The sequence below is a fragment of the Tursiops truncatus genome, chromosome 14, assembly GCF_011762595.2.
Source record: "Tursiops truncatus isolate mTurTru1 chromosome 14, mTurTru1.mat.Y, whole genome shotgun sequence".
In the NCBI taxonomy this organism is placed as follows: Eukaryota; Metazoa; Chordata; class Mammalia; order Artiodactyla; family Delphinidae; genus Tursiops; species Tursiops truncatus.
Window position 1 is genome coordinate 44,460,256 of NC_047047.1, and position 13,879 is coordinate 44,474,134.

Here is a 13,879-nt window from a genome sequence, read left to right on the forward strand (position 1 = left end):
AATATGGTGTAAAGTAGAATTCTTGAGCATAAATATATAGAAAAAACTGGAGTCGTTTTTGTAAAATGGAGACTCTCAGCCTCCATTCTCAATATTTTTTAAAATTTCCTTTTTTTTTAAAGAAACAACTTTGCTGCATTTAACACTCCCAGTATTTTCGATGGACTAGATTTAAGATGGAGCCTAGGAATGTGCATTTTAAACAGTCTAATGTCTAATAGACATTTACTAGGTAATGTCAAGCAGTTTTTCCACAGTGGTTATACCACTTTATACACACATCAGTAGCCTATGAAAGGTCTGGTTCCTCCATGTTCTCACCAAAACTGGGTATTGTTGGGCTTTTTAATTTTAGCCAGTCTGGTGGTATGAAGTGGTACCCTATTGTGGTTAGTTTTTTCTTTTTTTTTCCTTTTAAATTTTTAAATTTAATTCAATTTTTTTTATATACAGCAGGTTCTTATTACTCATCAATTTTATACACATCAGTATATACAAGTCAATCCTAATCGCCCAATTCATCACACCACCATCCCCACCCCCGCATGGCTTTCCCCCCTTGGTGTCCGTACATTTGTTCTCTGCATCTGTGTCTCAACTTCTGCCCTGCATACTGGTTCATCTGTACCATTGTTCTAGTTTCCACATACATGCCTTAATATATGATATTTGTTTTTTTCTTTCTGACTTACTTAACTCTGTATGACAGTCTCTAGATCCATCCACGTCTCAACAAATGACCCCATTTCGTTCCTTTTTATGGCTGAGTAATATTCCATTGTATATATGTACCACATCTTCTTTATCCATTTGTCTGTCAGTGGGCATTTAGGTTGCTTCCATGACCTGGCTATTGAAAATAGTGCTGTAATGAACATTGGGGTGCATGTGTCTTTTTGAATTATGGTTTTCTCTGGGTATATGCCCAGTAGTGGGATTGCTGGATCATATGGTAATTCTATTTTTAGTTTTTTTTTTTAATCTTTAAAACACATACGTTTATTTTTCATTCACCTGATGTTGGCGCTGGGTCTGGGAGACTCTTCCAAGGGTTGGCTCAATGGTAAAGGCTGCTTCGACCTATTTTTAGTTTTTTAAGGAACCCCCATACTGTTCTCCATACTGACTGTATCAATTTACATTCCCACCAACAGTGCAAGAGGGTTCCCTTTTCTCCACACCCTCTCCAGCATTTGTTGTTTGTACATTTTCTGACGATGCCCATTCTAACTGGTGTGAGGTGATACCTCATTGTAGTTTCGATTTGCATTTCTCTAATAATTAGTGATGTTGAGCAGCTTTTGATGTGCTTCTTGGCCATCTGTATGTCTGCTTTGGAGAAATGTCTATTTAGGTCTTGTGCCCATTTTTGGATTGGGTTGTTTTTTTAAAATTGAGCTGCATGAGCTGTTTATATATTTTGGAGATTAATCCTTTGTCCGTTGATTCGCTTGCAAATATATTCTCTCATTCTGAGGGTTGTCTTTTCATCTTGCTCATGGTTACCTTTGCTGTGCAAAAGCTTTTAAGTTTCATTAGGTCCCATTTGTTTATTTTTGTTTTTATTTCCATTACTCTAGGAGGTGGATCAAAAAAGATCTTGCTGTGATTTATGTCAAAGAGTGTTCTTCCTATGTTTTCCTCTAAGACTTTTATAGTGTCTGGTCTTACATTTAGGTCTCTAATCCATTTTGAATTTATTTTTGTGTATGGTGTTAGGGAGTGTTCTAATTTCATTCTATTAAATGTAGCTGTCCAGTTTAACCAGCACCACTTATTGAAGAGACTGTCTTTTCTCCATTGTATATCTTTGCCTCCTTTGTCCTAGATTAGTTAACGATAGGTACATGGGTTTATCTCTGGGCTTTCTATCTTGTTCCATTGATCTATGTTACTGTTTTTGTGCCAGTACCATATTGTCTTGATTACTGTAGCTTTGTAGTATAGTCTGAAGTCAGGGAGTCTGATTCCTTCAGCTCCTTTTTTTCCCTCAAGACTGCTTTGGCTATTCGGGTTCTTTGTGTCTCCATACAAATTTTAAGATTTTTTGTTCTAGTTCTGTAAAAAATGCCATTGGTAATTTGATAGGGATTGCATTGAATCTGTAGATTGCTTTGGGTAGTATAGTCATTTTCACAATATTGATTCTTCCAATCCAAGAACATGGAATATCTCTCCATCTGTTGGTATCATCTTTAATTTTTTCATCACTTATAGTTTTCTGCATACAGGTCTTTTGTCTCCCTTGGTAGGTTTATTCCTAGGTATTTTATTCTTTTTGTTGCAATGGCAAATGGGAGTGTTTCCTTAATTTCTCTTTCACATTTTTCATCATTAGTTTATAAGAATGCAAGAGATTTCTGTGCATTAATTTTGTATCCTGCAAGTTTACCACATTCAAAGATTAGCTCTAGTAGTTTCCTGGTGGCATCTTTAGGATTCTCTATGTATAGTATCATGTCATCTGTAAACAGTGACAGTTTTACTTCTTCTTTTCCAATTTGTATTCCTTTTATTTCTTTTTCTTCTCTGATTGCCGTGGCTAGGACTTCCAAAACTATGTTGAATAATAGTGGTGAGAGTGGACATCCTTGTCCGTTCCTGATCTTAGAGGAAATGCTTTCAGTTTTTCACCATTGAGAATGATGTTTGCTGTGGGTTTGTCGTATACTACCTTTATTACATTGAGGTAGTTTCCCTCTATGCCCACTTTCTGGAGAGTTTTTTATCATAATTGGGTGTTGAATTTTGTCAAAAGCTTTTTCTCCATCTGTTGAGATGATCATATGGTTTTTATTCTTCAGTTTGTTACATGGTGTATCCCATTGATTGATTTGCGTATATTGAAGAATCCTTGCATCCCTGGGAAAAATCCCACTTGATCATGGTGTATGATCCTTTTCATGTGTTGTTGGATTCTGTTTGCTAGTATTTTATTGAGGATTTTTGCATCTATATTCATCAGTGATATTGGTCTGTAATTTTCTTTTTTTGTAGGATCTTTGTCTGGTTTTGGTATCAGGGTGATGGTGGCCTCAGAGAATGAGTTTGGGAGTGTTCCTTCCTCTGCAGTTTTTTGGAAGAGTTTGAGAAGGATGGTGTTAGCTCTTCTCTAAAAGTTTGATAGAATTCACCTGTGAAGCAATCTGGTCCTGGACTTTTGTTCATTGGAAGATTTTTAATCACAGTTTCAATTTCATTACTTGTGATTGGTCTGTTCATATTTTCTATTACTTTCTGATTCAGTCTTGGAAGGTTATACCTTTCTAAGAGTTTGTCCATTTCTTCTAGGTTGTCCATTTTATTGGCATAGAGTTGCTTGTAGTAGTCTCTTAGGATGCTTTGTATTTCTGCAGTGTCTGTTGTAACTTCTCCTTTTTCATTTCTAATTTTATGGATTTGAGTCCTCTCCCTATTTTCTTGATGAGTATGGCTAATGGTTTATCAATTTTGTTTATCTTCTCAAAGAACCAGCTTTTAGTTTTATTGATATTTGCTATTGTTTTCTTTGTTTCTATTTCATTTATTTCTGCTCTGATCTTTATGATTTCTTTCCTTCTGCTTACTTTGGGTTTTGTTTGTTCTTCTTTCTCTGGTTCCTTTAGGTGTAAGGTTAGATTGTTTATTTGAGATGTTTCTTGTTTCTTGAGGTAGGCTTGTATAGCTATAAACTTCCCTCTTAGAACTGCTTTTGCTGCATCCGATAGGTTTTGGATCATCATGTATTCATTGTCATTTTTCTCTAGGTATTTTTTGATTTCTTCAGTGATCTCTTGGTTATTTAGTAACGTATTGTTTAGCCTCCATGTGTTTGTTGCTTTTTACGTTTTTTCCCCTGTAATTGATTTCTAATCTCATAGCATTGTGGACAGAAAAGATGCTTGACATGGTTTCAGTTTTCTTAACTTTACTGAGGCTTGGTTTGTGACCCATGATGTGATCTATCCTGGAGAATGTTCCATGCGCACTTGAGAAGAAAGTGTAATCTGCTGTTTTTGGGTGGAATGTCCTATAAATATCAATTAAATCTATCTGGTCTATTGTGTCATTTAAAGCTTCTGTTTCTTTCTTTATTTTCATTTTGGATGATCTGTCCATTAGTGTAAGTGAGGTGTTAAAATCCCCCACTATTATTGTGTTACTGTCGATTTCCTCTTTTATAGCTGTTAGCAGTTGTCTTATGTATTGAGGTGCTCCTGTGTTGGGTGCATATATATTTATAATTGTTATATCTTCTTTTTGGATTGATCCCTTGATCATTATGTAGTGTCCTTCCTTGTCTGTTGTAACATTCTTTATTTTAAAGTCTACTTTATCTGATATGAGTATTGCTACTCTTTTGATTTCCATTTGCATGGAATATCTTTTTCCATCCCCTCACTTTCAGTCTGTATGTGTCCCTAGGTCTGAAGTGGGTCTCTTGTAGACAGCATATATATCGGTCTTGCTTTTGTATCCATTCAGCGAGCCTGTGTCTTTTGGTTGGAGCATTTAATCCATTCACGTTTAAGGTAATTATCGGTATGTATGTTCCTATTACCATTTTCTTAATCGTTTTGGGTTTGTTTTTGTAAGTCCTTTTCTTCTCTTGTGTTTCTCACTTAGAGAAGTTCCTTTAGCATTTGTTGTAGAGCTGGTTTGGTGGCGCTGAATTCTCTTACCTTTTGCTTCTCTGTAGCGCTCTTGATTTCTCCATCGAATCTGAATGAGGTCCTTGCCAGATAGAGTAATCTTGGTTGTAGGTTCTTCCCTTTCATCACTTTAAGTATATCAATCCACTCCCTCCTGGCTTGTAGTGTGTCTGCTGAGAAATCATCTGTTAACCTTATGGGAGTTCCCTTGTATGTTATTTGTCATTTTTCCATTGCTGCTTTCAGTAATTTTTCTTTGTCTTTAATTTTTGCCAATTTGATCACTATGTGTCTTGGCGTGTTTCTCCTTGGGTTTATCCTGTATGGGAATCTCTGCGCTTCCTGGACTTTGGTGGCTGTTTCCTTTCCCATGCTAGTAAAGTTTTTGACTATAATCTCTTCAAATATTTTCTCTGGTCCTTTCGCTCTCTCTTTTCCTTCTGGGACCCCTATAATACCAATGTTCTTGCATTTAATGTTGTCCCAGAGGTCTCTTAGGCTGTCTTCATTTCTTTTCATTCTTTATTTTTTATTCTGTTCCACAGCAGTGAATTCCACCATTCTGTCTTCCAGGTCACTTATCCGTTCTTCTGCCTCAGTTATTCTGCTATTGATTCCTTCTAGTGTAGTTTTCATTTCAGTTATTGTATTGTTCATCTCTGTTTGTTTCTTCTTTAATTCTTCTAGGTCTTTGTTAAATGTTTCTTGCATCTTCTCCATCTTTGCCTCCACTCTTTTTCCGAGGTCCTGGATCGTCTTCACTATCATTATTCTAAATTGTTTTTCTGGAAGGTTGCCTATCTCCACTTCATTTAGTTGTTTTTCTGGGGTTTTATCTTGTTCCTTCATCTGGTGCATAGCCCTCTGCCTTTTCATCTTGTCTATCTTTCTGTGAATGTGGTTTCTGTTCCACAGGCTGCAGGACTCTAGTTCTTCTTGCTACTGCTGTCTGCCCTCTGGTGGATCCGTGTGGATCTGTGTGGAGATCCACAGATCTGTGGATCTGTGTGGAGGCTATCTATGTGGCTTGTGTAAGTTTCCTGATGGGAGGGACTGGTGGTGGGTAGAGCTGACTGTTGCTCTGGTGGGCAGAGCTCAGTAAAACTTTAATCCGCTTGACTGCTGATGGGTGGGGCTGGGTTCCCTCCCTGTTGGTTGTTTGGCCTGAGGGAACCCAACACTGGAGCCTTCCTGGGCTCTTTGGTGGGGCTAATGACAGACTCTGGGAGGGCTCGTGCCAAGGAGTACTTCCCAGAACTTCTGCCACCAGTGTCCTTGTCCCCATGGTGAGCCACAGCCACCCCCTGCTTCTGCAGGTGACCCTCTAACACTATCAGGTAGGTCTGCTTCAGTCTCCCCTGGGGTCACTTTTCCTTCTCCTGGGTCCTTTTGCGCACACTACTTTGTGTGTGTCCTCCAAGAGTGGAGTCTCTGTTTCCCCCAGTCCTGTCGAAGTCCTGCAATCAAATCCCACTAGCCTTCAAAGTCTGATTCTCTAGGAATTCCTCCTCCCATTGCTGGACCCCCAGGTTGTGAAGCCTGACGTGGGGCTCAGAACCTTCACTCCAGTGGCTGGACTTCTGTGGTATAAGTGTTCTCCAGTCTGTGAGTCACCCACCCAGCAGTTATGGGACTTGATTTTACTGTGATTGTGCCCCTCCTACCATCTCATTGTGGCTGCTCCCTTGTCTTTGGATATGGGGTATCTTTTTTGGTGAGTTTTGGTGTCGATGATTGTCCAGCAGCTAGTTGTGATTCTGGTGTTCTCACAAGAGGGAGTGAGGGCACGTCCTTCTACTCCGCCATCTTGGTTCCCGTCCCCTATTGTGGTTTTAATTTGATTTTAGTGATGAACAATGATGTTGAGTATCTTTTCATATGCTTATCAGTCATGTGGATGTTGTCTTTTGAGAAGTGCCTTCCTGAGTCTTTTGCCCATTGTTTATTTGGTTGTGTTTATTATTGATTTGAAGGAGTTCTTAAGTAGTTTGGGGGAGTACTTTGTCAGATGGTGATATGTATTCCAAATATCTGACTGGGCTTTTTTATTTTCAGTGGTGTTTTATTGTGAATAGAAGTTCCTGATTTTAATGAAGACCAGTTATTAATTTTCTTCTTTTAGTACTTTTTGTGTTCTTCAGAAGAAGTCTTGGCCTTTTTTTTTTTTTTTTTTTTTTGCGGTACGCGGGCCTCTCACTGTTGTGGCCTCTCCTGTTGCGGACGCGCAGGCTCAGCGGCCATGGCTCACAGGCCTAGCTGCTCCGCAGCATGTGGGATCTTCCCGGACCGGGGCACGAACCCATGTCCCCTGCATCAGCAGGCGAACTCTCAACCACTGCGCCACCAGGGAAGCCCTTGGTCTGTGTTTTGAGAAATGCTGAGGCAGGAATCACTTTCTGCTTGGCAAGAACTATTTGCTGTTGACAGGGCAAATAGGTTTCTGAGTAATCCCCCTAAAATCTCTAGTTTTGTCAGCAGTTCTAGCTCCTCTAAGAATCCCTGGGTTTGTCTCTTCTTTTCGTAGTATTAAATTTTGGACTCTATGAATTTTATGTCCCTAATGTTTACACAATTTATACTATAGTAAAAAGGCTTGTAGGTAAATTATTTCAGTTGCTTAGAGCAGTGTTTCTTCAATTTTTCCACAGAAGTCTTTTAGCCACAAGGGAGAGTAAGTGCATAACCGCAGGGGCACTTGTACCCTGTCAAGGCCTGAGGTAGCCACTGGGAACAAGAAATGTTTCATTGGACTCTTCTGTTTTATCTTTAAAATATGTGCTGTTTCTTAGGGGATATGGTTTGTTTTCACTTGAAAGTAGCGTTTAAATGATTTTAGCTTTTACTCCTAAATTTAGAGTGCAATTGAGGGAGGCTTCAGGAGTCTGTACCATGTTCATTCAGCAGCCTGAAGTATCTCTGGCAGCCCTGGGCTTAGGGTCTCTATGTATTGTCTTCATTAGCCCATTTCCTTTATCAGGCCTAGGTGGTTAAGAAACTTTCACGGTAATTACTGACAGAGGCAAAACAATATCTCAGGTCTCATTGCTGTCTCCCCTCACCGCCCCCACCCCCGCCCCAATACTGTTTGATCGCCTAGTACTAAGGTGAAGAAATCATGAGATTATACCTTGAAAGTTCAGACAGACAAGAGCTGAATAAATATGCAGCAGCCTGAGAAAATTAAAAAAAGAGTGCTCTTATTGGACCAAGAATATTGAGGATTTTCTGGAAAAAGAAAAACAGGTATTCTAATTTTAGAAGTTAAACGCAAGTTTAATTTGATCTTAGTTGTTGGGGAAGTGCTAAAGATCATATAAGGAATGTTAATGCTGTGTCTTCTGTTGAATTATGTATTTGTCTATAAAATGGTCTTCCTCAAACTCCTCAAAGGAGTTTATGATTTTAAGTATCCAGTAATTTGTTCTAAGTAAGTTTTTGTTCCTTAAGTTTTAGTTACTTCTGAATCCTTAACTATGCCATGCTTAGTCATTCTTGCTTTTTGGGACACCTTTTCCTTAAATTGCTTATAGTTGACGCTTTTGTTTACATTGAGTCCCTAAAGTTAAAAAATTGAAAACATATAATTCTGAGATAAAATACTGTGCTTTTTTGGTAGCAACATAATTTTATTATAGTTATGAGTTAATGCCTAGAAACAAATAGTACAAGTTAGGTAACGCTGTATTGTTTCAGGATTCTCAGTAAGCGTTCATCAAAGATTCTTGTGGTTAAAACAGTAAACTTCTATGTCTGTACTCTTTTGTTCTGTTTTATAATGTTGTGATATGATGTTTTTAAGTAGTTTCAGCAAGTCATTAGGTAGATTGTTATTCTGAATGAGCACTTGCTTAATAAAGGAAAGGGTGCAGAGGGATTCTTTTCAGGTTACCGTGTCCAAAGGCCAGTTAAAACCATGCAAAAAGAAAAGAGCAGTGTTATAATTGGTCATTAAATGTTGATGTGAATTCAGTTATTATAACTGAATTATAAGTTTTTTGTCAATAAAGTACTTATTTGGTAATCTCTTAATTAAAATATAGAGTAAGTCTTTCCTGCACAGTGATGAGTGTGCAGTGTGATAAAATGTTTGACATCAAAGACTTTTGAAATTAAAGTGTAACAATACATATTTTTTTTTATTGTGGCAAACTCTTAAATTTACCCTCTTAACAATTTTTAAGTGTACAGTATGGTATTGTTAACTGTGTGTACATTGTTATACAACAGATCTCTAGAATTTTTCATCTTGTATGACTGAAACCCTATACCCATTGTACAGTAGCTCCCTGTCTGCCTTCCTAACCCCTGGCAACCACCATTCTGTTTCTATGAGTTTGATTACCTTAGATACTGCATATAAGTGGAATCATGCAGGATTTGACTTTTTTTGATTGTCTTATTTCACTTAGCATAATGTCCTCAAGGTCCATCTGTGTTTTAGCATATGACAGCTTTCTTCTTAAAGGCTGAATAATATTCCATTGTGTATATATGTGTGTGTGTGTGTGTGTGTGTGTGTATATGTATATAAAAAACATTTTCTTTATCCATTTGTCTGTTGGTGGACATTTATGTTACTTCCACACTTTGGCTATGTGAATAATGCTGCAATGAACATGAATGTATCACGATATCTATCTTTAAAGGCTGTATTGATTTTTCTCTTGCAGATATATTCGACTTTATGGGAGAAAATTTAGCAAAGAAGATCATGTTCTTTTTATCAAATTATTATATGAGCTGGTATCAATTCCAAAACTGGAAATCAGCATGATGCAGGGATTTGCACGTCTCTTAATCAACTTGTTAAAGTAAGTCAATGTCCTGTGATTTCTGCTAAGATTTTTTTTTTTTTCTTCAAGGTTTTAGGGAATGAGGAGAGCTAAGTGTTCTTTGGTAAGAAGACCAAGTCCCAAATTACCATTTTGGAAAAAGATTGCAGAAAACTTTATCATAAGTTTAAACCCCATGTGTTAATTAACCTTTTAATTAAGATTCCTTTTTCTCCATGAAGTCTTCTCTTCTCTAGCATATACTGAACTATATGTTGTCTATTTGTTTCATTTATACTAATTACCTTCCCTTATGTAGACTGTAAGATCCTTGTGAAGACAGGGATCATTTATTCTTTTGCTTATCCCAGGCACCCAGCACAATTCGGGAAACACTTAAGTACTCCATAGATAGTGTGGGAAAGTATGAAACTCATCTACAATAATGGTGGCACAAATTTTAATGCCTCTTTTTACCTGGTGCCCCTTGAGGTTTGGACAGCAGCAAAAGTCCTGGTGCACTGTTCTTCCTCCTACCATGTTTTGCCAGTGAGTGGCTGAGGATGGGGAAAAGCAAAACCCACTGTGATGACAGCAGCATTTAACAACTGTTCTCCCAGTGTAGTATGTGTAGTATACACACCCTGAGCAAGCATATACACATGTATTTACTCTTTCTTTAATTAGGAAAAAGGAACTTCTTTCAAGAGATGACTTGGAGTTACCTTGGAGACCACTTTATGACATGGTGGAAAGAATATTATATTCCAAGACAGAGCACCTGGGATTAAATTGGTTTCCTAAGTAAGTATTTCCATTTAAAGTACTTTTGGGGAGCACTTTTGGGGACTCTTAGGGGTTTGATCATAATAGAGAAATGTTGGGTTACTTGAGATAAGCAAGCAAATACACATTTTAATGTGCTCATTTTTATGTATTTTGACTCCTAAAACAATTTATTGCCCTCTTTAAGCTATATCTGAAGCTGCACTTAAGAATTTCCCACCACCATATCTCTAACAGCTAACATCACCATACTGGCCAAAGAAAACAAGAGATTTTTGTTTGAAATATAATATTTTGTCATGCACATTTGGCATTCTTCATAGTATATCCACATATGTTTTAATTCTTCAACTAAAATGAATGCTTCAAAAGGAGGAGCTTTGCGTATTCCAGGGGGCACCCACATCCCAGAGCACACACACTCCCAGTTAAAGGAGCATCAGTTTCAGTGATTGACTGTGTTATAGTACAAATTATTCAAATGCACGGTCTTTGGTTTATGTTATTTTCTAGTAATGTTTAGACATAATAAGACTATAAATCTCTGGCTGTTTATGGCTTCTTGTACACACATCCTGACTCTTCCAGATCTCTAATTTTGGTACATTTTGTATTTAATTCTGAACCTTTACAGAGTACAGTATAATCATCTGTCCTTTTTGATTAATAGTGATTTCAGGCTTGACTGCAAAGTGTCATTTTTCCCTGTTAACAAGGGTTTGTCCAGTTGTGATCTAGCTCTTAATTTTCTCAGTCTTAGCGTGTTTGGCTTAAAATACTCTTAAATTTGTGATTGAGGTTTATTTTTAGGAAATCTTTTTTTAAACTTTTAATAGCTGTTTCCTCTTATTATCTAGAGTTGTTTCTCATATACATATGCACTCATTTTCTGAAGAACACCATTTTATATGCCTGTATTATTTTCCTTTTTCTCTTTTATAAATGAAGTCTTTGAACATTTATTTCTGTGGTTTTTCTCTCAATCCTAGACATGTTTACATATCTACCCAGTTTAGTTCATTTAATCCATGATTAATCCTCAGGCCTCACTTAAGTCAGCAGTCGTAAGTGAATTTTTTTGAAAATGACTGCTGATGACAGACTTTAAAGACTTTTAGGTCATAGGTAAAGAGTGAAATGATGTAAATGGAAAGAGTAAAAAAAAAAAAAAAAACTATAGGTAATTGTGAACTTAGGCCCTAATTGTTTTTTGGACAGTAGTCACAAATACTCTCAGAAGGTATTTCAGTCAGTCACATGGTCAGAAGGTATTTATTTCTTGAAGATTTCATGTGTTAAAACAAGGAAACCCATTTCAACCATAAAAGTGGCAGAATTCATCATGAAACTAAAGGGTGCAATGTTCAAGTGTGTTTTTACTAATATTTATTATGAAAACCCCAAATTTAACATGAAAGATTACTTTTGAGTTTTATTTCTGTCGGAGGGAGCATGGAACAGACTGGATTGACTAGACCTCAAGATCTGAGCCTATTGAACTTTTTTTTTTTACAGCTGTTTATTTTATTTTATTATTATTTTTTTTGGCTGTGTTGGGTCTTTGTTGCTGTGCGCGGGCTTTCTCGAGTTGCGGTGAGCGGGGGCTACTCTTTGTTGAGGTACGCGGGCTTCTCATTGCGGTGGCTTCTCTTGTTTTGGAGCACAGGCTCTAGGTGCACAGGCTTCAGTAGTTGCAGCATGCAGGCTCAGTAGTTGTGGCTCGCGGGCTCTAGAGCGCAAGCTCAGTAGTTGTGGTGCACAGACTTAGTTGCTCCGCGGCATGTGGGATCTTCCTGGACCAGGGATTGAACCCGTGTACCCTGCATGGGCAGACGGATTCTCAACCACTGGGCCACCAGGGAAGTCCTGAGCCCATTGAACTTTTGACTAGAATCACCATTTCATATATTTCAGGGACCTTTAAATGGAGTTCAAAATCAGTTATCTTTCTAAAATTTTCCTGGCTCATTTTTTGACTGCCTTTGAAAGTCTTTGGTAAATCATGGGAGAGGGAAAGCTATTCCTTCAGTAATTTCTCCTTCTTCAGCATTTCTTTTACTTCTCTATAACCAAGTGTCACACTTCCTGCCCTGACAGGTGTAACTTTGCAAAAGCAGCCACTTTTTTTTTTAAGTACTATGTCGTTATTAATAAATATCTATGGCTTTCCTCTTCAGCGATGCCATTGTTTTCCAGGAAATTTTGTTAACGCTTATTACTGTTAGTGTCAATCATTGTTTATAGTTCCCTCCCTGCATCTTGATACTAATTACCATGTCATTTCCTGAAGCTTCACATCATCCTTGCTGTTATGGAAACCTTCCTTAAAAGTTTCACCTTGGCTGTTCTTGGTCTTTTGAAGAGACATCAAGTCTTTGATGAAATCTTTACTTGGTTTACAGTGTGACTCTTAACTCTAATAGACTTTTGTATTCTGTAGATAACTATTCCAAAATGAAATTCATAAATAGCATGACCTTTCTACACTCAAAAATAAATATAAATAATGTTTTAACCGTAAAAGAAATAATGGGAAAGTAGTTTATTATAAAGCAATATATATTTCAAACATGCATGCACTATTATACTAAAAAACGCAGTATAGGAGACTTCTCTGGTGGTCCAGTGGTTAAGAATCCACCTTTCAGTGCAGGGGACGTGGGTTTGATTCCTGGTCGGGGAGCTAAGATCCCACATGCCATGGGGCAACTAAGCCCGCACGCCATAACTACTGAACCCACGTGCCACAACTAGAGAGAAGCCTGTGCACCACAAGGAAAGATTCCGCTTGCCACAAGACCTGACGCAGCCAAAAATAAATAAATAAATATTTAAAAAACAAAACAGTATGGTATTCAGATTTTGCATCTACTTTTAATGAGTAAGTTTGGATTTAAGAGTAAAAAGATCAAAACACATTCTGTATCAGAAGTACAAGAAAATGTAAGATAAACAGCATAGCAGCATTGTTAGTGGACATTGAAATAAAAACTAGTGCTAGGATACAGAATAACAGGCCACACTTACTTAAATATGATGAGAGAGAGAGAGAAATAACTTTAATTTCAGACTACTGACTGGGAAAAAAAAGAAGTAAGATACTATTGCAGGTGAGCTGGCCTTATTTATAACATAGTCTCACAATGATTCTTTATGTAATTATGTGGGATGGTGTAGTTACTTAGTATTACAAAACATTATTTTTAAACATTATCACATGTGAAACAAATAGGCAAAGGATGAATTAGGAAAAGAAACATTAATATATGAAGCCATAGAGAATTTGTGCAGCAGACTTTTGCCAAAATAAACAATGTCAGTGTGTAATTTTCACAACATAAATTGTCTTTTGTGTCCTACCAAAATAAGGATGACATTCCAGAAAAACATGAAACATTTTAACAACAAAATTATTAATGAAATTCTCTGACATCCTCATTCTTTGTGTATCTGATAATTGCAAGTGTAGTGACACTTGGTTCTAAGACTGTTAAAGCAATCTTCAATCTTAGTTACATATTTGTATGAAAACTACACATGCACAGGGATTTAGTTTTGGCAAATCAAGTGGGGCAACTGGAATTGCCATTATGCTGTAATTTTTTTTTCTTTCAGGAATCATTAATAACCGTAGGTAAAATTTTCAGCCAAAGTACAGCCTTCCTTCAATTTACATGTTAGTTGTATTCC

General features: G+C 37.3%; 1 protein-coding gene across 1 annotated transcript in view; it reads left to right on the plus strand.

The window, feature by feature from the left end:
• The window catches only part of PSME4 (proteasome activator subunit 4), a 101,402-nt gene that overhangs the window by 18,901 nt on the left and 68,622 nt on the right, over positions 1-13,879 (plus strand). Inside the window, exons 2-3 of the mRNA XM_019942853.3 lie at positions 9,302-9,442; positions 10,091-10,207. Of these exons, the coding sequence (XP_019798412.1) occupies positions 9,302-9,442; positions 10,091-10,207 (258 nt within the window). The remainder of the gene's footprint in view (positions 1-9,301; positions 9,443-10,090; positions 10,208-13,879) is intronic.